The 27,980-nt window shown below is 35.9% G+C and overlaps 2 protein-coding genes across 6 annotated transcripts; one reads left to right on the top strand and one right to left on the bottom strand.

The window, feature by feature from the left end:
- The first annotated feature begins 41 nt into the window (after positions 1-41).
- Positions 42-19,059, top strand: LOC128860231 (probable helicase with zinc finger domain). Of its 5 annotated transcripts, none has more exons than XM_054097608.1 (6): positions 42-146; positions 3,971-4,598; positions 4,670-5,306; positions 5,380-7,229; positions 8,912-12,479; positions 14,316-19,059. In XM_054097608.1, the coding sequence occupies exons 2-6, from the start codon at positions 4,224-4,226 to the stop codon at positions 15,440-15,442; spliced, it is 7,557 nt and encodes a 2,518-aa protein (XP_053953583.1). In that variant the 5' UTR covers positions 42-146; positions 3,971-4,223; the 3' UTR covers positions 15,443-19,059. The 5 variants fall into 5 exon arrangements, with proteins under 5 accessions (XP_053953583.1, XP_053953584.1, XP_053953587.1 ...); XM_054097609.1 differs by lacking the exon at positions 42-146 and adding an exon at positions 2,702-2,792; XM_054097612.1 differs by lacking the exon at positions 42-146 and adding an exon at positions 2,834-3,002.
- A 6,544-nt stretch (positions 19,060-25,603) lies between these two features.
- On the bottom strand, positions 25,604-26,417 carry LOC128862078 (H/ACA ribonucleoprotein complex subunit 2-like protein). The gene is made up of 2 exons (XM_054100491.1): positions 26,060-26,417; positions 25,604-25,930 (listed from the first exon to the last, which is right to left on the bottom strand). Exons 1-2 carry the CDS (start codon positions 26,305-26,307, stop codon positions 25,699-25,701), a joined length of 480 nt encoding a protein of 159 aa, XP_053956466.1. The 5' UTR covers positions 26,308-26,417; the 3' UTR covers positions 25,604-25,698.
- Between the last annotated feature and the right edge of the window lie 1,563 nt (positions 26,418-27,980).

Below are 27,980 nucleotides of genomic sequence, written 5' to 3'. Positions count from 1 at the left end.
ACGCTCTTACCCATTTTTACCGGTACGGCAGCACCTTGAGTTTTAGGTGCTGCGCGTTCACTTTTCGTAGTAGAGATTTTCAATTTGTTTCATCCAATAAAAATGTAAAAATATGTTATAAAAACAATTTATTTTGAGTTGAAAAGGTAAGCAGCTGGGAAACAAACAAATCCCCTTTAAGAAGCGAAAAAAAGCATTAGTGAAAATGTGTTATGCATACAACAAATATGTGAAAAATTTATTGCCAATTGTAACCCGAGCGGTCATATCAGTGTGAAAAAATTTTGATGTGCATGAAAAGTGCCAGAAACGCATTTCAAATAGGAAAATATTTTCAGCGGAAAACCGTTTTTCATAACTGATTAAAAAAGCGTGAAAAGAAAAGTAACAGATGGAAGTAATCGCAAATTGAAAACCATAGATTCAGAATAAATTTCTAAGTCACATTTCATTTTGTCTACCGAAAACGCATAACAAGATAAAAGTCGAATGAAAAACGAAATGTCTGAAATAGGAGAATGATTCTCCGGTTTGCAACGACTTGCCTTTTCGCACAATTTGTTGCCGTTTCCTAGCTCGCCACATTCTTTGGTCACATGGGGATGCCAGATGTTAAGCAAAATATATATTTACAAAAGTGCCAATCGAACGGATTACAAGATTTGCAAACTACATTTTGATCTTTCTTAAAATTTTCCTTTGGGGAAAATAGGATGTAGTAGCTTTGAATATTTTGGTAATAATCTAGTTTTTTTTGGAAATCAAAGTTTAACCCAAGGCGAATTCATATAAGGAGGTGTTACTAGAGCAGCTTATTTTGTTTCTTTCGTCAAAAATAATATTAATGAATTTAAAAATTTACTGCTTGAAATAAGCAATACCAAATGGCAATGCTAAATTTTACTTATATAACCATGTATCAGTTATGATTGATACAACAAAATCTATTTTTTTTCTAAAAAATTGGATTGGGTTTTTTCATGCTAAATTATATAAATACCATAATTTCTTTTATATATATCTGCTTTTTTCTAATTTTTGCTATTTAATGCGTCAATAGTTAAAATTCACTCAAAGCGGGCTAGAAGTGATTCACCATCAGTAGAAAATTGTTAAACTAATATACAATAAAATAGTCGTGATTCATGAAATTCTTTGAGCTGCTCTTTTCCCGCTGTGCTTAAAATAAAAAAGAATCTATTTCGCTAAGAAAAGTACTGAAATAAAGTTTAATGAAATTTTTTACTGTACCATTGTATTAACAGTTATTTGGGTTAATTAAAAATAGAGTAGATATCGATGATCAGAGACAATTTTACGCATACAATATCTCGAAAACTACTTAACAGTATACGAAACGAAGTGCATCATAAAAAAACTTTCTTTTGGTTTTTCAGTAAGAGCGCTTCAACTTTTGAACTTTTTTGAATAAAACACAAACGGTTTGACTTTTTTAACTAATTTTTTTTATTATCGAGTTTGAACATGTACATTTAAGTATGAAATTCGATTTCTTTTGCATGACCACCGCGTGCACGTTTTACGAAGTCCAATCGTTGAACCCAATTTTCGACCACTCTTTTGCATAAATCGGCCGAAATTCCAGCAATTTCACATAACCCCAAAACGGAACGGCTTGTTAAATGGACCGTAAAATGGCCGTAATGCTCTTAAAGTAGCAGCAACAGAACGATTATTTTCATAAAAAATTTGCACGATTTGCAATCGTTGCTCAAGTGTGTAGCGTTCCATGATGAAATGTATACTAATGAAGTTTACAAATGACAAGCGAAAAATTAAAAATATTGCGTCGTTCGCCCTCCCTAACGGAAAATAGTTGAAGCGCACCTATTAAAAAACCCTATACTTTTGATGTTTTTGTGAGTTTTTGAGAAATTAAAATTTCTATGCAAAAATGTAAAAAAGTGAGATAGAGCGATTTTTTTTTTATTTTATTTTTTTTTCAGATTAACTTTAACGTAATGTTAGTATATTCTATTATCTTTCATTTGAAATACCATATAATATTTTGACTTTGACCGTTTATCTAAGAATGACTTATCTGTTCAATTTCATCTTCGCCATCCACAGTATTTCTCCTTTTTGCGTAGGTGGTTGTTGTAGCAGCATAAACATTCCCCATACATGTACGGGGAATGCTGCTGAAGTGACAGTCCTTGGCCGGATATGAATCCGGTTTCGTAGAGTGAAACTCCGATTGTGCTTTGCTTTTATTGCCCATACTAATAAAGTAATATATGCAGTCGTATATGTTTCATTTTCACATATTATTAGTACAGTTAATTTTGAAAAATTAATCTGGGTCGTTCCGGTAACGTAGAAGTGACTGTTGTGGCAACGCTGTGTATAGTGTAGTAAAGTTAGTGCAGCCGAAAGCAAAGTACACATTTGATCTTTCGAATTAAGGGGCAAATTAAAAAAATACGGTTTGTGTGATATCGTATTTTGCCATAAAACTGAATTTTCTCAAAGCTTTAGAAAGTTTTTACTTCAAAATTCTTATAATTACCTCTCCATCGGTGTACGTTTAAACTTCTAAACTTTCAAGTATTTTTTAATATATCGATGTTTTTAAAATGCGTAAAATTGATCTTTTACCTTCGATATCTCAATGTGGGAAAGAAAAAAATCTAAATATATTTCTCCAACGCTAGGTTTTCCCCACTAAAGTTTCCCGTAAAAACTATGAATTCATTTATACCATATGGCAACATTCAATTTCGCACACGACACCGAACGATTTCTACGAATTTGTTCAACCATAGAGGACGGTATGATATATTCTGAATTTTTTTAGCTTAAAAAAATATAAAACCACTAAAAATGTATCATGAAACCAATTAGAAATACGACGAAAACAAGAAATCAAGAAAGTTGTAAAAAAATTGTGTTATTTAGTTGAAATAGTGAAAATAAGGTCGCCTTGGGGAAGTGAACGAGCAGAAAGAGTTGAGACGAAAAAAGAGCTACGAAATATTACCGTAAGCAGATGAGAGCCGTATGCGGCGAGAGCAAGTAAAAGACAAGAACGAGAATTAGACTACATGGAGAAATCGTCTAGTTCAAAAGAAAAACAAAAAAGGCAAATCAACAAATGTATAAAGAAAGAATACGAAAAATGTTGAGAACTAAAAAAAAAACAATTACCACTACGAATGCCCAAACAAAGCAAAATAATGAAAGATGGTAGAGCAGAAATTATGAGCTGTGAAAAAAACGTAGAAATGGTGACCACAATTGAAAAATATGTAAGAGTCAAGTGTGGCGAAAGAAGTGGTGCATACTGTGGTTCTACAAAGAGTCCAATAAATATATATTAAAATAAAATAATATTGAAGTACACATTAGGCTTCTATAGATTGAATAAGTGAGCAGAAAAACAGAGCACATACGTGCGTTGTTTGGCAATTGCTACCAGTTATTAAAAGTGGAAACGCGGTCAAGTGAATGATGGGCTCCACAAACAGAAATTTGAAGAGGTCTAATAGAAAACTAAAACTTAAAAATATTTGCCTTTTAAAAATGTTCCGTAATAATTCCAATAGAAGTGTGTGTTTGGGTTATATCTCCTTTGGATATAGCTGAGGAAGGTTAAACCACAATGCAGGCGCCAGCTGAGTGGGCACAAATTAGTGCGTATTTCACCATTAAATTCCCGGCCTTTACTCACCGCTTCGATATATATGGACGCGGGCATTAGTGCGCCGGTCTGCGCTAAGTTGTTGCTGTCTAAGCACCAAAATACGTCTTTTATGACCACAAATGTGCCTTGTCGTGTTCTGTGGCTAAGAGTAAAAATGTTGCATAAAAAAGAACAAACGACGACCACATAGATACTTTAATTATATTAGTAAATCAATGCGAACATGTTTCAATGTTATTCAAATTTTTATTTGCATAACTGTAACTTTTAATAATTTGTCCGATTCCACATTTCTTATATTTGCAGTGTAAAGAAAAGCATTTCAAGATGTCGTAATTAAGTAGGAAATGGATGCAGCATCAGAACTTAATTATTAATCCGACAACAATAAATTTAACAATATTGTAAAATAGATTTGTATTATAATCAACACATCAATTACATCCATATATATCTCTGAATACACGTCAGTGCACAATAACAAAAACACACTACCAATAACAGCATAAAAACCATAATAATTGCTATAAAAAAGAAACGATAAATACTAAAGAGAAAAATGACCGAAAAAGAAATGCAAGCACACGATATGGTGCGGCGGCGCAACTGGTCGCGTGCCGTTTCGCTCTACGACCAAATATTAGCTCAAATTTCGGCAGCTGCCACCGCCATCACAATTGCCACCGCCAACAGTAATAACAGCTCCGTCAATAGCAATAGCACAGCATTGGCGCGTTCACAAAAAGATCGTCAAATCGCCTGCCTTTTGGGACGGTGCGAATGCATGCTGGAGCTGAGTCGATACGAGCAGTGCCTTGCAGATGCGCGCAAGGTGTTGGCATTGCTCGCCGATCAGTCGGCGGATTGTTTGGCAAGTGTATCACGTGCGCGCCGTTGGCTCGTACATGCGCTCTGCAAGCTGAAAAAATATAATGTAAGTTACGCTTTGTGTCTCAAGAATTTAAAAATTTTAAATTGTCACCTTTTCTTTATTTTGGTTTATAGGAAGCTGAGCAACTGCTGCGCGAGTGGATCGGCGAATTGAGTGGTCAGCAAAGTTTTTTAGACATTTCCAAAACACTCGAACGCTACAAATCCATTATTCAAATGATAAATGGGCACAAGTCCACTCAGAAGATCTCACAGTCTCGGCTTGAAGACGAAATGTCCATATTGGACACGAAACTCGATCATTGGGCTACCAATAATCTGCCGTTGGACAAATACAGTAAATTGCTAAGTAACAAAGGACTGAAGAAAACGCGCGAAGGTGGTGGCGATCGCGGTGGGGGAGATGGTCGCGGTAATGGTGGTAATAACTCAACTAATATCGTAGGTCCTGGTCAACATAATGGCTCCATAGGTAGCGGTGGTGGCAGCAGTAGTATAAGCAGTAGTAGCAGTAGTGGCAGTGGTAGTGGAAGTGGCAATTCCACAACAATACTGCAAAAAACAACCGATCTATTGGCTGCGATAAAAGTAACAGGCGGCAAGCACGGCATGCCCACTGCTGGTACAGCTGCTGAAGATAATGACAATGCTACCTACTGTTCTTACTGTGCTATTAGTTTTGAGACACGTAACGAGTTGCGGCAACATTGCCAGACAGAACGCCATCAAAATGTCATCATGTCGTACGAAGGTAAGATCGCATGCTTTTTCCAATTAATTCGTACGCTTATTTTAACTTAACTTTGCTTGAATCGCTTTGGTAGGACGCGACTGGAAATGGCGGCCACCACCCCGTGGCTTCACGCTGGATTCATACAGTTTGTGCGAAGCGTACCAAGAATCACAAACGTGCCATTACGGCAATCAATGCGTTGAAGCGCACGGGCAGGATGAGTTGAATGAGTGGAAGGAGCGCTTCGAGTATCGACGAATGCGTCTGCAAAAGGCCAGCGAAAAGGAGCTCTATGGCAAATCATACACAGAACAAATATTAGATCGCTGGATACAAGCTACAGCGCCAGAGCGCATTATGTGCGAGAAGGTTGACGGTGTAGAGGTGCGTTGCGAACAAGAGCTAGTAACGAGCATCAGTTCGAAGAGCTCCAAGCGTGAGTGGATTTTCGTGTTGAAATCAGCACGTGTGTTGCGTGCCGTTGCATTGCTGCAGGATGCGCATCGCAACCATTTCGCCATCACTGGCATTAAAGTGGACGGCCACGCGCCGATTTTCGATCTGAAATCCAACCAAGAATGGGTGTCTGCAACTCATAAAGTGTCATCAGGCGAAAAAGATGTGACGAAGTTGGCTATAGAGTTTACCGATACAACGCTGTCCGGGCATATCGGCGTAGCAACAGATGCACAAACGACAATGCTGGAGCATAGAGTGACTATAGAATTCCATACAGATATCTATGGCACTTTCCGGCAAACGGTATGTTTCGATCTGGGCAACGAACCATTACTTGTGCAACAACTTTGTGTCGATGTTGTGCCCGTCGGCGACGCCGAAAGAATCGAGGAGATAAAGCGCGACATCATCAATAGTTCGGTAACGCGTTGGGATGTATCCAATACGAATTTAGTAAAATTCGAAACCACAATTGGCACACACCTGAAGACTGAAGCCTATCTCAATGATCTGAAGCATGAAAAAGAAATGCTGGAACGCTATCCTTGCCCACGTGCGCAAACTTTCACGCTGACGCAATCGACCATTGTCGAGAAGCGTCTCACGCAGCATAATTACCGTTCGCGCATACACGAACTGCTGTATGTGGAGGAGATTGCACGTTACGAGCAAATCGCACGCTACAATGTGCGCACCAAACTGACTGTGACATCCACTTATATACTGACACCAGCGGGTATGGCCACCACCACAGCCAAATTCTCGCTGACGGGTGAACTATTTGCCCTTATGCGGCTTGGGAAAGACATTTCGGAAGATACGTCCGCCGGACGTTTAATACTTTCGAATTGCTCCAGTGTTTATATAAGTGCACCCGAGGAGATGCACACACTGAAGGACAGAAAACGCAATATTTACGAAGCAACTATCGAGGACAAAGGCAAAAACGTGATTTATCTAAAATTGTCTGCCAAATGTGTGGAGGGCATGAGCTTAAAGGCAGAAACAGAAATTGAAGTGGACATACAATTTCAGTTGAATCGATTGCCCTACTGCGAATGGCACAATGCCGTGGATAAGATAACCGATTTCAAGATCATATTTCCTGCCACCGAAATCGAACCGAACATACCGTGGACACCGAAAAAGCAGTGGTCCGATGCATGTGAACCGAAATTAAATGCGAAACAGCGCGAGGCAGTGAATGCGATCACTACATCACTGGGAATCAAGCTACCGCCCATCCTGCTGATAGGTCCCTTCGGCACGGGCAAAACTTACACGCTGGCGCAAGCGATCAAGCAGCTATTGACGCAGCCCGAAGCTAAGATTTTAATTTGTACGCACTCGAATTCGGCGGCCGATTTGTACATCAAAGAGTATCTTCATCCGTGGATCGAGCAAGGCTTAGAAGAAGCAACACCGTTGCGTGTATACTACCACAAACGTTGGGTAGCCACTGTAAACAGCGTAGTGCAAAAGGTGAGTGCGGAGTGAAAGCTTTAAAGAAGTTCTCATAGTTAGAAGTATGTAAATTATTACGGAAAAGGGAGAGGGAAAAGTGTGGCAAAGACATTCGCTTCAGCTTAAAGTAATTTAATATACCCCGAAAGGGAAACAAACAAAGCTAAAGATGACGCGCCATTTCCATGGCAGCCGCTCTACGTTACCGGAATGACTCAGGTTTTTCCCGACCAAGGGCTGCCGCCCCGGTATACTAGCCCTGTCTAGTGTGCCGTATCCCGTATCCCATGACGCGAATATTCCACGCGTTTAAGGTGTCAGTGTTGTCATCGAAGTCATCCAACAGTAAACCTATGAGGCGTTTGGTTGCCTACGATTTCCGACTAAGAATAAGTGATATTAGATGAGTTGGTTTAGTGGCGGTACCTTGAATTATTTTACGGTCGATTTACAATGAATATAAAATTAACTAAATTAGGGTTCCTCAGACTTAGAAATCAATTATTGGTGATTGTAGTTGAAGTAGTGCTAAATAAATGCAAGGGTTCTAATGATGAATCAGAAGTGGAATCAATAGAACACTTCTCCTGGGACTAACAACTTCAAAAATGTTTAGGAGCGCTAGCTTACATCGAGGGGAGTTACACTTTTTATAGACGTAAATCTAAATACGAAATGTGTGTCTGAGGTATTAATCAGAGCTTCTGGTAGAAGTTTGAACTCGACAGCTTATTTGGTTTATATTTTGTGCATATTTTCGCGGCAGCAACTTTTTAAGCGTTGAAAAAATGTGTGACTAAAATTCCAAGCGTATAAAAGTCATACAATCAAAAGAGGTTTAAAAAACTCATAACTCCCCCTAAATGCTCACGGGCGATCCCACAGGTCATTGCGCAATCATCTGCACATGATCAGGATATGGTAAACTGACTCTTGCCGTTTCTGTGGCCATCCCAGGTGACTCCAATGCACCTTTTCCTTAAATGCAGCGCTTTAGCGTGAAAATGGGTGAGACATCCCGACTATTTGCAGCCAGAAGAAAGGCACATGCGCTCAGCCCAACCCAGCTCTATCTGAAGTTTAATAAGAGAACAGGGTTCGGATGAAGTACTGGGACGAATAGAGGACACAAAAGACCATGAGGTCGAAGTGCAAGCCTTCAATAAATCTAAATCTAAAAACTAACTTAATTTGATAAACTAGACAGGTGATAAACGTTGCACTAGACAGGGCTAGGCAATGGCAAATCTCCGAGTGTATTTCTGCCATGAAAAAAGCTCCTCATAAAAATATCTGCCGTTCGGAGTCGGCTTGAAACTGTAGGTCCCTCCATTTGGGGAACAACATCAAGACGCATACCACAAATAGGAGGAGGAGCTCGGTCAAACACCCAAAAAGGGTGTACGCGCCAATTATATATATATAGACAGGGCTAGTTTACTGGGGCGGCAGCCCCTGGTCGAGAAAAACCCGAGTCATTCCGGTAACGTAGAACCGTCTGCCCTTCGAATGTACTAACTTAATTTGTTTGTGTTTTGCTTACAAACTGCCGAAACTTAGTTGCCACCCCTCGTTCGAACATTAATGTGCTTGAACTATACGCATTTTCTAAAGCTGTTAAGTTTTTAATACTCAAATATTCCTTTTTTTCAAACATTTTAATAAACTCTCTTCTTCACCTCTCCTCTTCCCGTTTGCAGTACTGCATAACAGATGGCGCGGGAAATTTTCGACGTCCCTCTGTCGAAGACATCAAAAAACATCGAATCGTTGTAGTAACACTAAGTATTTCCATGGAGCTGGCCAATCTGGGATTGCCCAAAGGTTATTTCACTCACATCTTTCTCGACGAAGCCGCGCAGGCCATGGAATGCGAGGCTATAATGCCTTTGGCTCTTGCCAACGACAGCACACGTATCGTTTTAGCCGGTGATCACATGCAAATGAGTCCCGAATTGTTCTCCGCTTTTGCAAAGGAACGAAAACTGCACATCTCACTACTCGAACGGCTCTACGATCATTACCCATCAAATTTTCCATGTAAAATTTTGCTTTGTGAAAATTATCGCGCTCATGAGGCAATCATTAAATTTACATCCGAACTGTTTTATGAGCAAAAATTGATTGCTTCCGGTAAGCAGCCGCGTCACGAACGCTTTTATCCGCTTACGTTTTTTACAACGCGTGGTGAAGATGTACAGGATAAGAATTCAACAGCATTTTATAACAACGCAGAAGTATATGAGGTGGTGGAGCGAGTATCCGAGTTGCGGCGTAAATGGCCCATTGCTTGGGGTAAAGTGAACGATGCCAGCATCGGTATAATGACGCCCTACGCCGATCAGGTGTTTCGGATACGTTCGGAACTGCGTAAGCGTCGCATGGGCGGCATATCAGTGGAGCGTGTACTCAACGTGCAGGGCAAACAATTTCGTGCTGTCTTCCTTTCCACCGTACGCACACGCGCCACATGCTTGCCGCAAATGATGAACGCTCTTGTCGGGCCTGGCGGTATGCATCCTGCCATGGGCGGTCATATGGGCGCACTTGGTAGCGTGCCAGCAGAAGATACCGACTTTGGTTTCTTGAGCAACTCCAAGCTGCTAAATACGGCGATTACACGCGCACAAAGTTTGGTCGCTGTTGTTGGCGATCCAGTGGCGCTCTGTTCGATAGGTCGTTGTCGCAAAGTGTGGGAGCGTTTTATCGAAATATGTGACGAGAACAAATCATTATTTGGCATTACGTGGTCATACTTGCGTTCACAATTGGACGGTGTAGAGCTAAAGCGCGGCTATGTGCTGAATCCTCTGGCGCCCGAATTTATACCGCGCGCAATGCAACCGGAAGCGTATTTGCGTGATCAAACGGCTATGTACTTGATGGGCGCGGCTGGCGTTAATGCAAACAATCACCACGGCGGGCCGCATCCCGGAGCGGGACCACATCATCCAGGCGGTCCGTTGCCGCCACACGCTGCCGGTATGTTGGCCGCAGCAGCAGCCGCTGGTGGCGGTGGCGGTCCAGGCGGTGCACAAATGCAGCCGCATCATGCCGCCATGGCCGCCGCTGCCAACCACCAACAACAAATGCAAATGCAGATGTACGCACAGCATCCAGCTGCTGCAGCAGCCTACAATGCAGCCGCCGCAGCGGCAGTCATGATGAATCAGAGCATGGGCGCTGGCAAGGGTGGTGCTGGTGGACATCACTTCCCTGGTCCAACTCACGGCCCCAACCACATGAATATGCGCACGTTAGGACCACATCCACCGGGTGGACAACAACAGCCAGGGCCACCACCGCCGGGACCGTTGGGGCAGCAGTATAATATGCGGGGGCCACCGCCGCCACCATCCGCCGTACATTTGCCACAACCACCTCCACCTGGTACTGCTGGTGCGCCGCCATCTCAATTCGCCGCACAATATATGCCGTGGCAACAAGCACAACAACAATTACGTGGTGGTCCACCAGGTGGCGGTGGCGCAGGCGGCAACTACCCACCGCCGGGCGCACAGCCACAAGGACCACCGCAATCACAGAACCCCAACGCAAGCCTTTGGGGGCCGCCGCCACAATCGAATCCTTGGAGCGCATTACCTAACAAGCAATCGCAGATGCCGCCTCAACCACCACCAAACAGTGTGGGTGCCGGTGGAGGAGTACGTCAATTGGGTCCACCACTTCCAAACACGCAGCAACAGCAACAATCGGGTGCGGGCATGCGTGGTGGAAGTGTACCGCTACAGCCACCACCGCCTAATGCACAACAGCTACGCGCCAACTCGAATGACATGGGCTATTTGGCGAAAAAGGGCTATGGACCACATGCCGCTCCTGGTGGCCCACAACAGCAGGCGCCTCCACCACACGGCACTTTTGGGGCGTATGTTGGTGGCAACGCGCCGCCTCCACCGCCAAGCCAATTACAATTGTTGAATCAACGCAATTTGGGCGGCGGCATGCCGAATGGACCCATAAGTCCACTCGATCCATATATGCAGCGGGGGCAAGGCGGCAATGCTCAGGCCGGAGGGCCGCAGTCAGCGACAAACTTCTTTGGCGGTGTGAATAACATCTCGGCGCTGAGTAAGGATAACAAGGACTTTCAGTTTCTCAACAATGTGCATATGCCTCAACTGAATTTAGGCGGCGGGGGAGCAGGAGGGGGCAGTGGTGGTGCTAATAATCTCTTCCAACCACCCGGAGCGTTGCAACCACCAGCACCAGGAAACAACAAACAGCAGTCGCCATCAGCGCCACGTTTCCCGCAGCCGCAAGAGTATGCGGCGCTACTGCCACCCAATATGAGCATCTACGACATGGCATTCGAACCGAAGGAATCGCAATACAAGTGGTGCCTAAAGTTGCTCGAGACACACGGTCAGGAAGCGGTTAACAAATTCACCGAAGGTCTTGGCCAAGTGTTAAATATGTTAAACCAGCAACAACAACAGCAACAACATGTCCAACAGATGAACGCACGTGGGCCGCAAATGCAGCCCCCGCCGCCGCCGCCACATCTGAACGTCAATCAGTTGCTGCCACGCGACCTTATGCAGCAATATATGCTTCCCGCTTTGATGGGCGGCAACAGCGGTGTGGGACCACAGCCACCAATGCAGCAGCAGCAACAACAACAGCAGCAGCAGCGCAACAGCTTGATTGGTGGTGGTATGCATCACTCATACCCAATGAACCCACTAGCAGCCGCTGCTCTGGGTAATCAACAAGGACCACCGCAGCCGCCACCGCCACCCTCTTTGCTGCCGCCGCCAACAGACGATACAGCGCAACTGGATGGCATCAATTTTAATCAGCAAATCGATTTGGCCTTCAACACGCTGTTGAATGGTAACAACGCACAGCCAATATTACGCAACCTCTTCAGCAACACGGGTAGTCGAGGTGGCAACAACAACAGCCTAATGAATGGTGGCGACTTTCTGCTGGCTCCCAACACATCGACAACCTCTTTGGTCAGCACCAGCACATCGGCGTCCGGTGGATTGGGTAATCATGAGCCACCACCACCGCAGCAGCAAATGAAACTGTTTTCAAGCTTCGGTGGCGGCAGCGCAGGTGATTTGGGTGGTGGAAATATTTTGGTTTCGGCTTTGCAGCAACCGCTGTTGAACAATATGCAGAAGGGACCGATGTTTGCGCCTATGCAACATCAGCAGCAACAACAACAACAGCACATGCATGGGCAACAGCCACCACAGCAGCAGCAGCCGCCAGTTGGTGGTAGTTTCTTGGGAGGAAGTGAGTAAACCGTTATTTGTAAACCCTAAACTGCAAATTCGTTGTTTTAGCTTTGTTGAATACTTCCATTTGAAAACTCTAAATTATTGTTGCTTTTTTTTTTGTTTTCTAAAAGAGCATGATTTTCGAAAAAATGTGTTTTAACGATTTTTTTTTTTTATGAAAATTTGTAAAACTGGTTAACTGCCAGTACAGGCCTTTCATTTCAAAAGAATAGTCTTGATAATGTAAATAAACTCAAAAATTTGTATTTGGAAAATTTGGTTTAGTCGCGTTTTTCGTTTGAAACGTAACATTTACTTCTGAAATTTAGCCAATAGCCTTAGCAGCTAAAGTTGAAAAAATAATATTTCTAAAATTTATTTAAATTTGTAAGTTGCCAACGAGTTTCTAAACTTAAAGTCAGCAATATTTTTTTAATCAATTCAGTATGAATTCGAAATTGAAATATTAATAAAAATTAGTTGAATAATTCAAAATTAAATTCACTACAGTCTTTTCGAGGCTTAAAAAATTTTATGAACTTACGAAATAAGATTTTGAAATATCTGCAGTAGTTGACAGCTAATCAGAAACGATGTGAATCTATTTCAAATAAATTTGTTTTGGCAGATTTCAAATATTTTATAAGCAACGGCTACAATTTTGAAATTTAAATTAAAATATTTCAAGGTTTGACGCAAATTTTCAAAACTCGAAAATAGCTATAGGGGAATTTTTTTTATCATTATAAAGGGGTTTTTAATAAGAGGTGTTATTTTGATATTCAAAGAAAAATGATATTCTGTTTATATACATGATCGGATGTTTATTTTATTATAAAGAGGAAGGTATGCCGTTAATAGTGGAAAATAACATCAGGCAAATGACCACCACGACCACGCTTACAGGGCAATATCCTTTTCATGAAACTTTCCATAACCGAATTGCGAAGTGGCTGCCTCGATAGCCTCACAAATTCCAGATTTGAGGTCTGGAATCGACTCTGGGCTGTTGGCGTAGACCTTCTCTTTCACGTGGCCCCAAAGAAAAAAGTCCCAAGGTGTTAAATCACAAGATCTCGGTGGGCCTCTTCGAGAGCTAACACGGTCCGGAAACTTTTCGCGTGATCACCTCTGCGAGAGCTAACACAGTCCGGAAACTTTTCCCGTAAAAGATCAACGGTTTCGTTGCTTGTGTAGCACGTAGCGCCGACTTATTGAAAATAAACGTTGTCCAGTTCAATACCATCCAATTCCGGTTGCAAAAAATCGTTAATCATCTCTCGATAGCGCAATCCATTCACCAATAACACCTGTTATTCGTTCGAAAACCCTTTATATAACTGGCGCGTACACGCAGTTTGAATAATTAGGCGAAAAAGAAAATTGAATTTGAGTGTTTTTGAAATATCAAATAATTTACCTACTCACACAAAATTTGTTAGCATTTTTGGAAAAAGAACCGAAAAATTGCAGCATTTGTCCCTTAATTTGAATGTGAATTAAAAAAAAAATATTAGGTTAAGTAGAAGCTGCTGCGCATTTTGTTCACTTTATGCAAAATAAAATTCAAACTTAGTTTTCGAAATTCAAAATTAAGGTTATGTTATTGTTTAATTTAAAAACTCAATACGAATGCACTAATTAGGCGCTCAAGCGTAAAATCATTTATGAAAATAGTTCTCTCGGTTACATTTTCATAATAAAAAATGTTAAATAATTTTTAAATGATTATCCTAAGACAGAAAAGTATATTTATTTATTCTGTTGTTTGTATCCGTCTATTCTTTTCACTCCCATTTTAATTGTTTTTCTTATAAAACATATTTTACTAATACATTTACAATTCTCTTAGATTCATTGTTGAATAGCAAAGACTATTTGCTGGGTGGCGGCGATGACAGTATGCTGAGCGGTGGCTCAAGTGTGCCCTTATATCGGCGTCAAGCAATGGGCAACGGCAGTCTGAGCAATAATTTAAGCAACAGCATCAATGCAAGCGGCAATAGCGGTAGCGCTACCGCCAACAGCCAAAGCCACAGCCACGGCCACAATAGCAGTCACAACAGCTACAATAACATAGGTGGCCATACCGGGACAAGCGGCGGCGGCAGCGGCAATGCTGGCGGGCATCTTTTGCCACCGCCTGACAACATACTTACCGGTGGCACCACTGACATTCTAGCCGGTCTGAACACGAGTGCAAGTAATCTGATCGAAGCGCTGTTCCAAACGAATTCAACAACCAGTTCAGCGCCCAGTTCGGTGCCGAATAACACAATTACAACGACCACTGGATTAGAGCAACAGCAACAGCAGCCTCCACCACAGCAGCAGCAACAACAGCAACAGCAAACGAGTGGCGGCAGCAATAGTAGCTCATTTCAAAAGATGTTCAACAATTATGACATTTATGGCTCGTCCGCAGCGACAGCGAAGAAATATGAATTGGACTTATTTATGCGCGACCATCAGTTGGGTGGTGGCGGTGGTGGTGGTGCTGGAGGCGGAGGTGTTGGTGCCAGTGGCAATATTAGTGGCAGCAATAGTGGCGCTGGCGATGCACCGCTTGTTAATAATCATCAGGTGCATTATCACAACAACAATGCCGATAATCGCAACAGTACCACATATGCAGCAGTGCTTAGCCAAGGTCAACATCACCAGCAGCAGCAGCAACAACAACAACAACAGCAGCATCATCAGCAACAGCAGCACCATCAGCAACAACAGCATCATGCAGTACAGCAACAACAACAACACCATAACAATTTCCATCATCATCATCCACCGCACCATGCCGAGCCGCCGACTAGCGGAGTGTCATCAACACCAACTAGCGGTGGCGCTGGTGGTAATGCCGGTAGTGTTGGAGGCGCTGGCACTGGTGGTGGTGGTAGCATTGAAGTGGAAAAGGACCTCTTTGCGGCCATACGTGAACTGGGTCAAGGCACGAATGGATTCTACAATTATTTTCAATAAGTTGATTTGCCTTGCCGCTGCTTAATCATGGCCACGCTTTTCTTCCTTCTTGCTTTTTCAAATAATGGCGGTAGTGAAATTTTTTCGTTGTTGTATTTGAGTGAAGCTTTGGTTTGTTTATGATCCGTAGGCGATATTCGTTGCACAGCACCATGGGCGTAATGCTGTAATAGTGCATGAGGATGCGACGCGTGTACTAGTGCAAATGTTTTTGGGCAGTCAGTGCGGTGCGCAGGTGAAAATATATAAATGAAAATTGTAGACTATGCTGGTAGAGTGGTGACCACAATAACGATAAGAAGTGCACCTAAATGTAATGCTGGAGGTGGGTTATTTCTAAATCGCGAACTGCAAAAAAGCGATGGCATTTAAAAACTAATTTGTTTCGGTCGGACTTTACATTCAAATTTCATCACTCAAAAACTGCCTGAAAAGCGCTAAAAATATATTACAGTTTTTATATCGAAATTGAAGGGAGCTAAAAAGTTACTTTCTAAAATTTCAGTTTCGCTTTATCATTTCGAAAATAATTTAAGAGCATCACAATTCAATTTTCCAGTAAATATTTATTAAGGAGAGAAAATAAATTTTGTAAATTGTATGAATGTGTGTTTGCGGTTTGGCGCGCAGATTTGCAAATATTTGCTTATGCAGGTTTATTTAAAAATTAATTTTCGATTTTTTTTCGCTGCTACAAACAAAACTATATAAATTTAGAAAAAGAGAAAGAAAAAAGAAATTTCAATTGCGTAATTCAAATTAAATTTGAATTGAATTTTAAATTGCTTACGAAAATAATTTGCGGTTTGGCGCGTAGATTTGCGAATATTTGCATATGCAGGCTACTAAAAAAAAGCTATATAAATTTTTGAAAAATGATGTGGCCTGTAAGAAATAAATACATTTTTGAGTGCGTAATTCAAATTTAAATTAATTTGATTGAATGAAATTTTAAATTGCTTACGGAAATAATTTTATTTGCTCGAAAATTAATTTCAAAATTAAATTCAATTTTCTTAACTTCAATTTCGAATTTTTTACTTTAATTAATTTTTTATTTATTATTTATTTTCAAAATTCAATTTAACTTTTTTAACTTCAATTTCGAATTTTTTACTTTAACCCTCCGTTGGGCACCCGGGTTTGGCCAGCCTTTCTCGACTTTGGACGTGAATTTAGCATATTTCCCTTATAGCTAACGACTTGAGCTACCAGGTAGCTTTCTAAAATTTAATTTGCTAACAATTCCTTTTAAAAAGGATCCTCGCACAGAACGAAATAGGCCACACCCGGGTACCCAACGGAAGGTTTTAAAAAAGTTGACCAACGGAGGGTTAAAAAGCTCAACTTTCATTTAACTTATTTTAAATCGAAAGTGTCACCTGTTAACCTTCCGTTAATTTTATGTAAAATAAATTTCTTATGCACATTTAATTTTAGCTGACATTTTTGCAAAAACGACATTAATTCAACTTAACCTCAATTTCTGCACAATTAAAATTTGACAGTTTTAAATCGAAAGTGTCACCTGTTAACCTTCTGTTAATTTTATGTAAAATAAATTTCTTATGCACACTTAATTTTAGCTGACATTTTTGCAAAAATGACATTAATTCAACTTAACCTCAATTTCTGCACAGTTAAAATTTGACAGTTTTAAGCTAGAAACATACATTTATTATTGATGTGATAACTCAGATATTGTTGGAGCTTGCCTATACATTTTTTTCCTACCTCATTGCAGTCCAACCTCTTCCAACCATTCGCCTCTTTTCGCATTTCACCATTCACGTACCTTTAGTTCCTTGCTTCCCTGATAATTGAACGCATTTAAAGCCATTATGGTTGCCTTCCTAGCATTTTTAGTGGTGTACTCAAGTAATCCTTGCTCCTTTTCATAACACACACACACATATACTCTCATCTTCCCTCCATCTCATACTATTTTTCTATTGTATATGTATGTATTTTTTTATTATTAATTTTAAGTTTAGTTTTCCGCCTTTTGAATGAGTGCGGGTATTAAGTTTATTAATTAATTTAATTGTAAAAAGCCAATCTAAGGAGAGGAAGCATGAAATTGTGTATGGACGAAATTCTGGTAATGTGTAAGCGTAAAAGCACGGTGTGCTTAAGAAGAAATTTCATTTTCAGAATTGAAACACTCATAAGCGCAAAGGATTGTTTTTTTTTTGTTTTTTTGTTTTTCGTCAATTCCAGCAGTTCGAATCGACTGTTAGACACAGGGTAACGCAACACCTCACCTCATGCACTGCACTGCCTGCCTCCGGTGACATTTTGCAAACACGCACCCGCTGCCCCTTTTGATTTAAAAATACATATATAAATATAAATAATAATGCCTAGTTTGTAGTTTAAAATATTATATATTGCATACATATGTGTATATATACATATATGTATAATTGAATGAATAATAACAAGAATATAAGAAAAGAAAAAAAAACACACAAAAACGAATAAAAAAATTGAAATTGTATCAAAGTATGTATGCAAATTGTATAGGTAGATGAAATTGAGGTTAAGAGAGAGGTTAGTCAAAGGCTCTTGCACTTCACTTCTCACTCTCTCTTTCCATTCCTCAACCTAACTGCGAGGATCTACCACAACAGTGCATGTTGACTTATATATAAACATTTATATATATATAAATATATATATATTGATGTATTTATAAATATAAACAATGTGAAATATGCATAGTATGTAATAGTGTATATGTACGTATTGTATGTGAGATAATTAAGTAAATATTATATTTAAATTAATTTAGCACGATGACGACACACACACACACACACACGAAAACACACTCAGCGAATGTGTATGCATTGTTTGTACGATTCGAGGCAATTAAGGAAGAAAGGCTAACGAGTTATGGGTGGGGGAGGTAACGGGGGGTAGTAGTTGTCCCTCTGATCACTCATTATTTTCTAAGATGTTGTTGCTACGGTAACAGACCTTAAAGGGATATAAATTCCAGTCGTTTCGGTGAAATAAGGCCACCTGTTGTAGGAATGGTACAGTGGTTGGTTGTTATTGTAACAGCAAAAAAATATATTACCTATAAATTTTTCATTCCCATGATAGGTTGCTCTATGTTACCGGAACAACTCCAGAATTTATATCCGATAAAGCGTTGAACTGTCCGCATTTCAAAAACATTTATGCAGAATTTCTTGTGTTGTTACAACAACAAATACACATACATTTTCTAAGGAATACTGCTGCTGCTTCCCAAACATTTATGGGAAATTTTGTATGCTGTTACAACAACAAATGCATATACAATACATTTTTTGAGAAATGCTGCCGCGGGAGGGAAAAGTCCTTGGGCGGATATAAATCGCGGTCGTTCCGGTAACGTTGCACCGACTGTCGTGGGTTCGACGAAATGTTGCAGGAATTATTCGGCTGAGCATTGACACGCCAGCGTTATGCGCCAAAAATATATGGCGAATGTTATAAACTGTTACAAGAACAACTTTATATGACTGGTTGTGGTCCCTGTAGAACGAACGGCAGACAGGATTGTGCGACCGACCGCCATTTCTTCGCAAATCCGCTGTTGTTGTTCTAGCAGCATAAACATTCCCCATATAATATATATAAATATATATATATATATATAAATATATATATATATATATAAATATATATAATATAATAATATAAATATATATATATATATAAATATATATATATATATATATATAAATATATGGGTCGTACTGGTTCCGGTTACGTAGAACCGACTCGTGGGAACGCGCAAATCCGCTCTCATTTCGACTCGAATGTGGTAAAATAGCAGTTTTGAATTACTTTAATAGTTGAACATTTTTCCATCACTGGTCGTCAGCTTAAAAAGGTGCAAGGTTTTTCATTTTTGAATATATAAGCATGAAGGCGTTTTTTTTTTTTTTGTAATTTATAATACTCTATTTTTCTTAAGATTCGATGGAAAAGAGGTAGTTTCTAATTTAGCATATACTATATATAATATATACATATATATATATATTTTTTTTTTTTTTTTTTTTTTTCAAAATGAGAAATCTATTATTGGTTCCTCTGCATTTCTGGCGCTTGCTTGCTTTTTTGCAATTATTAATTTTTTATTATTATTATTATTTTTTTGTTATTATTATTATTTCTTTTTATTAGTTGACCTTTTTTTATTAATTTGCCTTTTTTCTTTGATTTTTTGTTATTACTTTGCCTCACCAGAAATTTTTTTTTATTAAATTTCCTTTTTTGGTAATTTTTTTTATTAGTTTGCCTATTTTTAGTGATGTTTTTTTTATTAATTTGCCTTGTTTTTGTGATTTTTTTTATTAAATTGCCGTTTTTGGTGATTTTTTTTATTAATTTGTCTTTTTTGGTGATTTTTTTTTTTTCATTAATTTGCCTTTTTTCTTAGATTTTTTTTATTAATTTAATTTTGTTTTTGTGATTTTTTTTTATTAATTCGTCTTTTTTCTGGTGACTTTTTTTATTAATTTGCCTTTTTTCTTTGATTTTTTTTTATTAATTTACCTTTTTTCTGACGATTTTTTTTATTAATACGCCTTTTTTCTTTGATTTTTTTATTAATTTTCCTTTTTTCTGATGATTTTTTTATTTTTCATTAATTTGCCTTTTTTCTTTCATTTTTTTTATTAATTTGCCTTCTTTCTGGAGATTTTTTTATTAATTTGCCTTTTTTTGGTGAAATTTTTTATTAATTTGTCTTTTTTCTTTGATGATTTTTTTTTTTATTAAATTTGACTTTTTTGGTCATTTTTTTTTATTAATTTGCTTATATTTATTCATTTTTCTATTGATTTTCTTATTTTTATTGCTTTGCTTTTTTCATTGATTTGTTTTTTTTTTATTGATGTTCTTTTTTTATAGATTTTCTTTTTTTTATAGATTTTCTTTTTTTATTGATTTGCTTTTTTTTACTTGATTAAAGAATGTTTGCAAGATTTTATATATCTTTCCTTGATCTCAAGCCTTTTTAGTTTATTTACAATAATATTTTTTTAACGTTTTTCATCGCATCATTTTCTTAGAATTTTTTAAAATTGAAATCTGTAACAAAATATACAACGTTTATGTCTGCTAAAAAGCTCAGCGCCAGTGGGACAATTAAACGGGTGGTTAAAGCACTACACAAGGACAGTGAAGGACCGAAATTTATGTCACACATACATATGTAAATACTACCTAACCTCCAAAAGTAGTTAATTTGAATTCATTTTTTTTTTTTTTCATACATTTAAAATTAGATGGTTTTGTGTTTTTGACTTTTTTTTCAAACATTTTTCAAATTAATTTTCCAAAAATTAAAAAAAAATTGCGTTTTTATCATTAGGGGAATTCACAATTAAATGTAAATGGGCTGGCAAATTATGCTAACAAATATATACATTTTGTTGCTGTGCTGTCATGATAATTTTCAAATGCCTTGGAGCCAGATTATTTGAACATGAATTGTGAACTACCCTGATAAACGGTTCACTAGAGAGGGCTAGCTTACTGGGACGGGAAAAACCCGAGTCATTCCGGTAACGTTGTCGGCCATGGGAATGTATGAACTGCCCTATGCCGTTTTCATTGAGTTCAAAGAGTTTCTTTAACCAAAAATTGGAATGTGCGAAGTAAAATTTGCCTAGTAGAAACAATGCAATTCGAATTTATGCACTCTTTTCCTAAAATCAGTGTTTAATGATTGCAATTCTCAATTTGATAGCAATCAAATAGTTCAATTTACCTCCTTACCCTTCGCTCGTTGCGCCAATGCTTAGCATTCCTTGCCTGCCTACTCGATGATATGCATACAATGAAAAGCAAAGAAACAAAAAAAAATACTAATTGAGTAAAGAAATTGCAAAATCTTAATTGTGAATAAAAAATCCAAAAAAAAATTAAATTTTTAATTTAAATAAAAAAAATAGTTTAATATTTATTTGCAAGTAACTACTCAGAATATTACAAAAAATACATGTAAGATATAAGCATAATTTGATTAAAAAAAAACCATAAAAAACCCCAAAAAAATGTAAAAAAGTAGTGAAGACAGAAACGATTCGAAATTTTTTAGCAGTAGAGCAAACGATTTCAATATTGCATAAATATATATAAAGAAAAAAGAAAAAAAACTTGCATAATAGAAAATAATTTACGAATGCTAAGTGTGTAATATAAAATTTAAAATAAATTATAAGCCTATATATACAACAAAAATACTATTTCAAATACATACTTACATTTAACTAAAGATAAAGGCAAATGAGAATATTTACGTTTTACGTGAGCAAAAAAAATGTATATGTGTAAGTTTTTAACGTGTCGTCATTTGGAAAAGCGTAGATTTAAAAAAATTACAAGAAAAACAAAAAAATTACCAAAAACAAAAAAATGTAAAACAAAACAAAAAGTGAAACAGAAAAAAACTGCAAAAAGAAATACAGAAATTTAACACTTAACACAAACAAAAATTAAGCAAAGAGAAAACTGCTGTAAAATTTATAAATGATTTATATTACACATAAGTTTAGCGTAAATTTTCATAAAAGTTTTCAAGAAATAAACTAAAAAAAAATATTACTAAGACAGTAATGGCGTAAAAGATTATGAATTATAAAAATTACAAAAAAAAAAAACAAAAATGAAAATGAATAAGCAAATTATTGTTTAACTTGAATTTGTAAAAGGAAAAGATTTTAGCGACTAGTTACAAAAACAAAATAAACAAAAAATGCAAGCAAAAAAATATGTTAGTATGCGAATGTGCATATGAAAACAAAACAAAAAAAATGTATACTTATATAAAATTTAAATGAAATGATAAATACATTAAAAACTACGTTCTATATAAATATATAATTAATTATAAATGTAATAATATTAAATTTTATTTTTTTATTTCAAATGTGCAGCGAATTTCGCCAAACGCGCTGAATGCTATTTTTTGTTTTTGTATTGGTCAAACCACACGTACCCATACACACGCAACAACAAGCACAGGTATAAGTAGCACACTCACACACACACACACACACGCATACTTTAATTATTATAAATATTATAATTACGTATATATGTAGCAAGAACACCAATACATGCATTGATTATAATTAATTAAATTAAAAAAATACATTTATAAAAATACGATCTATAATTTTTTATAATTATTATTATTCTTATTAAATGCGTTCTTTATTACAATTTCTTACATTATTATTAATTAAATAATTAATTATAAAAAGTATAACTCTTATTATTATTATTAAAAGCAAAAATACAGCAAAAATTTAAAGATTTTTAAAATTATTGTCATTTGCTTGAAGTAAGAAGGAAATTAAACAAATAAATGAAACATTAAAATACAAAAGAAAAGTGAAAAGAATACAAAAAAAACAAAACGCATCGAGTGAAGAGCAGTGGGTATTGAAAGGGGAAGGGTAGTGAAACTGATTAAACAAGGAAAAACAAAAAAATACAATAAAAATTAAAAAACTGCGGCTAACAAGATTTTTTTTTTTGATAGCGAAACTGCTGTTTGCAAGCTTTTATGCATTTTCCCCCGCCAAATTGACTAACGTTAATACTAATTAAAAAAAAATTAAAAATTAAAAAAATAACAAAAAAACAAAAATAAAAACATGTCCACTTCGCATGAAAAATTAATTGATTAAATAAATCGATTTTTAGTATAATCGGTCCCACTACAGCCGGTTCTACGTAACCGGAACGAATCAGATTTATATCCGAAAAAGGACTATCACGTCCCGGCATATATGTATGTATGGGGAATGTTTATGCTGCTACAACAACAACAACATTTTTAGTAAAATTAATTTTTTTTGTGGCAAAAAATTTTTAAATCGCCTTTTATATGTTTCCATTATTACACGATAAAATTCACTTAAAAAATTCACTAAAAAATCAGAAATTTCCAATATTAAACGATTTACAATAATTGACTTAAAATAAATCACAAATTTAAAAATCATTCTTTTTAAATTTTTTTCGCAAGTGCCAGGATGGACGTTTGATTTTTTCCACTAGGAAAATTTAAGAACTCATTTTTTCTACTAGAAAAATTCAAGAATTCATTTTTTCAAGATTTTAATAATAAAAGAGCCATATCAGATTTCAGCAGGATTTCGTGTGGAAGGATGTGAACACCGTTTAAGCTCATATTTTAAATACAAATTCAAGAAAGTTTACATATTTATTTTTGAAACTACCAGAATGAACAATTATTTTTTTCTATGAAATTTGTAAATCTCACACCTGTTTAAAGCGTACAATTAAAAAAATGGGGGGTTTAAATTCAAAAAATATGCGGTGTGAAATTTCTATTAAATAGTATTTTTTTGCAAAAAATATATCCTACATTTACAGTTCTTAACGATATTTTCAATTTAAAATTAAATAAAAGCAAACATGGAAATTTTCATAAATAAAAATTTATATTAAAAAAAGTATTTAAATTCTTGTGCATTTCAGACTTTTTATCATAAATTTTTGCATCATTCTTTCATAACAAATATTTTAAAACCTAAAGATCCCTTTACAAACATTTTTTCAATAGCTAAATACTCAATCTGAAAGTTTTTTTAATAATTTTTTTTTTAATAAAATTTTTTTTAATTAAAATTGTTTTTTTTTTTAATATATTTTTTTTTAATAAAATTTTGTTTTTTATAATAATTTTTTTTTTAATAAAATTTTTTGTTATAAAATTTTTTTTTAATAAATTGTTTTTAATAAAAATGGTTTTTTAAAAAAAATTTGTTTCTTTTATTAATTTTTTTTTAATAAATTTTTTTTTTTTTAACTTATAATAAATTATAATTTTTTTTTTAATAAATTTTTAATAAGTTATAATTTTTTTCTTAATAAGTTATATTTCTTTTAATAATTTTTTTTTGGAAATATTTTTTTTAATAAACATTTTTTTTTTAAGAAAAAAATTTTTTTTTAATAAACTTTTTTTAATAAATTTTTAATAAACTAGATTTTTTTTTAATAATTCGTTTTTTTTTGTTAATAAAATTTTTTTTTATAAATTTTTTTTCTTTTTAATACATTTTTTTTTTTTTGGAATAAAGAATTTTTTTTAATAAAAATTTATGTTTCCTTTTTATTTTCAATTACTAGTTTCCACTTCCAAATTTGTATATTCGAAAAATTCAAAATCCAGGAAAAATTTAACTAAAGAAATACATCCCGCTAGGCTCAAGAAAGACATTCAAATGAGACCCTTTTAAAAAAATATCCAATATTACACAATTTTAAGACAAATATTCCAATTGTAAGGCAAATATTCTTTAAATTAACGCTCTTTAATTTTGAGTCTAGGCATTTAAAAAAAAAACGCAATTGTCGTGGCGCAACAAATGTGAAATCATAATTTGCAAAGAAAACTCCTTAAACCTTTTTTAAATCATTTAGTTTTTGGGTGCAGTTGTTAAAAAACACCAAACAAAAGAATCTTTTCTTATTATTGTTAACAGAAAAATATTTCTGAAATTTTCGTTTAAAATGTAAAAAACAAAAAATACTTCCGAGCAAAGAACGGCAAGTTCGTACCCTTCAAATTAAACTATGGAGAATGGCTTTTGGATGCGAGTTTTTTAAGAAGAAAATGCTATATTAAATATTGTGTCTAGTTATAAAATTTAAAACGCTAATGCATATAAATAAATAAAAAAACAAAACAAAAGAAAAAAACAAGCAGAGTGTACATGTAAAAGTGTTAGATCAAGGAAGAATACTAGTATATACACGTATAAAATGCAAATATTGAACAAACAAAAAAAAATACAATTACTTATAACATTATGAAACATCTAAATAAAACAAAAACAAAAAATAAATAATTAAAAAATGTAAGAATAGCTACAAAATACTATTTATATGGATTTCTGTAATTTTAGTAAAAGAATATAATTATAACAAAAATTAAGCAAAAGGAAAAAAACTGCAAATTTGCAAATAAAAAAGATCCCGCAGGGACAACCAAAAAAAAAACAAGGCATTTTATAATTTCAACAGAGGAAAATACGATGCTACGTTGCACACCTTAAATGAGCAGCTTCTAATATATTGGAGATTTATATTTTCTTCTAATCAAAACAACTATAGTTTTTTTTTATATACTTTCTTATTTTATTTAACTTATCAATATAAAGACATAGGAAATCTCTTAATCTACAGTGAGCACGAAAGGCAGCATTGCTTTAAATAGGCACCCCCAAGGTGGATATATCCTGTTTCAGCTCATCGTACAGATCTTGATAGTCGTTATGTTCACGGATCAACAAAGCCACGGTGCCACGTTTCACACCCATAGCAGCTCCTAAATCAGACCGACTTGGTGTATACGCATAGGGTATGCCCTTCTCCTCACAAACGGCTGGCAAGTGGCAAATGATATCGATGGGCGTCACATCGCCAGCAAATATGCAAATGCTGTAAGTAAAAATATATCAATACGATTAAATATAACCAACAATTAAGCAAATTCAGAAAGTTATAAGTATTTATAAGAAAATAATTTTATCTGAATCTTAAGTTTTTATTTTCATTAGACTCGCTCACCCAGTTTCGCCTTTGCGTAAACGTGTTTGTACATCCTTCAGGCCATTACGCAGATAAGTTTTGTGTTTCATCGCTTTCTTAATAAGTTTATAGCACTTTTTGGCCAATTTGCGTGAAGCCATTGGCTTGGAAATACTATTTACATATTTTAGCTTATCATCATAAGTATCTTCTTCTTTGACTGTTACATTTGCCTCGGAAATAACTGTGGTATCTAGGTCAACAGGCTCTTTCTTGATTTTACCCATTTTTTTAATATTATTTCAAAAAACTAAATAATTTGAGAATTAAGGAAAGTACTTGCTAAAGCCGTAAACACGTGAAACTTCTAACATTTGGATGATAGCGCATTGCTGGTTGACGATAGTGACAGCTGGTAGCAGATGCCGTTTTAGTTAATTAGAGCGGCGTTCTAATCGGCTTGGCTCAACAGGGTGGGCCAGAGGCAAAATAAATTAAAATTCTACTCGCAATATGTATGACTAAAATTTTATTTATCTTGTGTTTAATTAAATAAAAATAATTTCAGAATGTCTTTTTGGATTGGCACTTGAAACGAGTGCTTTTATGTATAAGAGTGTTAGTAGGGAAGTAGTATTTCTAAAAATACCACTTTTCTCGTACAAAACCTCATAATTTCTGAGTAAGTTGGGTTAAAAGTTATAAAACCCGCAATTCGCTTATAAAATTTTACACTTCTTCGTTCTACATTATTAACTTAGCATTTCTTCGCAAACTTTTAGTATGTATAATTTTGTTTGAGCTGTTTTTAATAAATATAAGTTTTACTAAATTTTGAGTCGTGGAAGTGTGTGCAAACCAAAGCTCTTTAAAGTACGTTCACATATGCTTTAATTACCAATAAATCCACAAAATTATTCTACATATGGCAGATTACCTGCAAAATTGACCATCAGCTGTTAATACTGTTGTGAAAGTTTGTCTTCATTAAGATTATTTTGGTGGAATATTTCGGTGTTTTTGGTTAGATAAGAAGGAAAATCAAGGAGAAGGAATAGCTAATTTAATTGCGCAATTGGCTGATAATAGTAAACAGTTGGTGGAAATCCGTAAACGACTTTTACTGAGGTTTCAAAAAATTATATCAGCAGCACGCATTCGAAATTCATTACATTTTATTATAAGTAATGAGACGACACACGTTTATGGACACACGCTTTTTTCTGTTATATTAATGCATACTTAATAATACCTAACGATCATTTTATTAGAATTATGTCTACAAACCTCTTATCTTTGCCGGCATCCATTTTATTTAGTTTTTACTTTGACGTTTTCCTTATTGCACAGAAGACACAGGGTGTATGTCAAAAAGTATGGTTATTATCTAGTATTATTTAACAATCTCAGATTTTGGGAGAGAAATTTTGTATGGAAAATCTCGCTTTTTAATTACGGATTGGGAGTTAAGCACGAAAAAATTGATCACCTACTTATATGTGAACGTATAATTGAACAAGTAGAAGAAGTAGAGCAAAAAAAGCATGAGCAATGTATTTCGTTTCTGCTTTTGGTGCCTAGAATGCCAAAATCTATAAACAAAGATTGGCAGTCCAGAGTAACTCAAACAAAAGTTGACAGTTCAGAGATTAATTTAATAGAAAGAAATCAATATTGCAACCCTACTACTTTTAATTGACATCAAAAAGATAAGTTTCTAGAAAATATTAAAATTCATGCAAAGGGAAATGGAAAATAGTTATATAAAAAGAACGTGCAAGACTCAAGGGGGTCTAGGGTTTCGCCCACCAATAAAATTAAGAGATTATCCTAATTAATTTACATGGAGTATAATGATAATTGATTATATAACACAATTAAGGTAACTAGTAGCGAAGGATATCGGGCTATTATATGTACACACATAATTTTTTTTTAAATAGAGTTCCGCGCAGGATTA

The sequence above is a fragment of the Anastrepha ludens genome, chromosome 4, assembly GCF_028408465.1.
Source record: "Anastrepha ludens isolate Willacy chromosome 4, idAnaLude1.1, whole genome shotgun sequence".
Taxonomy (NCBI): domain Eukaryota; kingdom Metazoa; phylum Arthropoda; class Insecta; order Diptera; family Tephritidae; genus Anastrepha; species Anastrepha ludens.
This window is presented reverse-complemented; position numbering and strand designations above follow the sequence as displayed.

Coding starts and splice junctions, on each gene's coding strand:
- LOC128860231 (XM_054097608.1), top strand. CDS start 4,224: ATGACCGAAAAAGAAATGCAAGCACACGATATGGTGCGGCGGCGCAAC. Junction 4,599..4,669: donor GCAAGCTGAAAAAATATAAT/GTAAGTTACGCT, acceptor TTTGGTTTATAG/GAAGCTGAGCAACTGCTGCG. Junction 5,307..5,379: donor TGTCATCATGTCGTACGAAG/GTAAGATCGCAT, acceptor TCGCTTTGGTAG/GACGCGACTGGAAATGGCGG.
- LOC128862078 (XM_054100491.1), bottom strand. CDS start 26,307: ATGGGTAAAATCAAGAAAGAGCCTGTTGACCTAGATACCACAGTTATT. Junction 25,931..26,059: donor TTACGCAAAGGCGAAACTGG/GTGAGCGAGTCT, acceptor TTTTACTTACAG/CATTTGCATATTTGCTGGCG.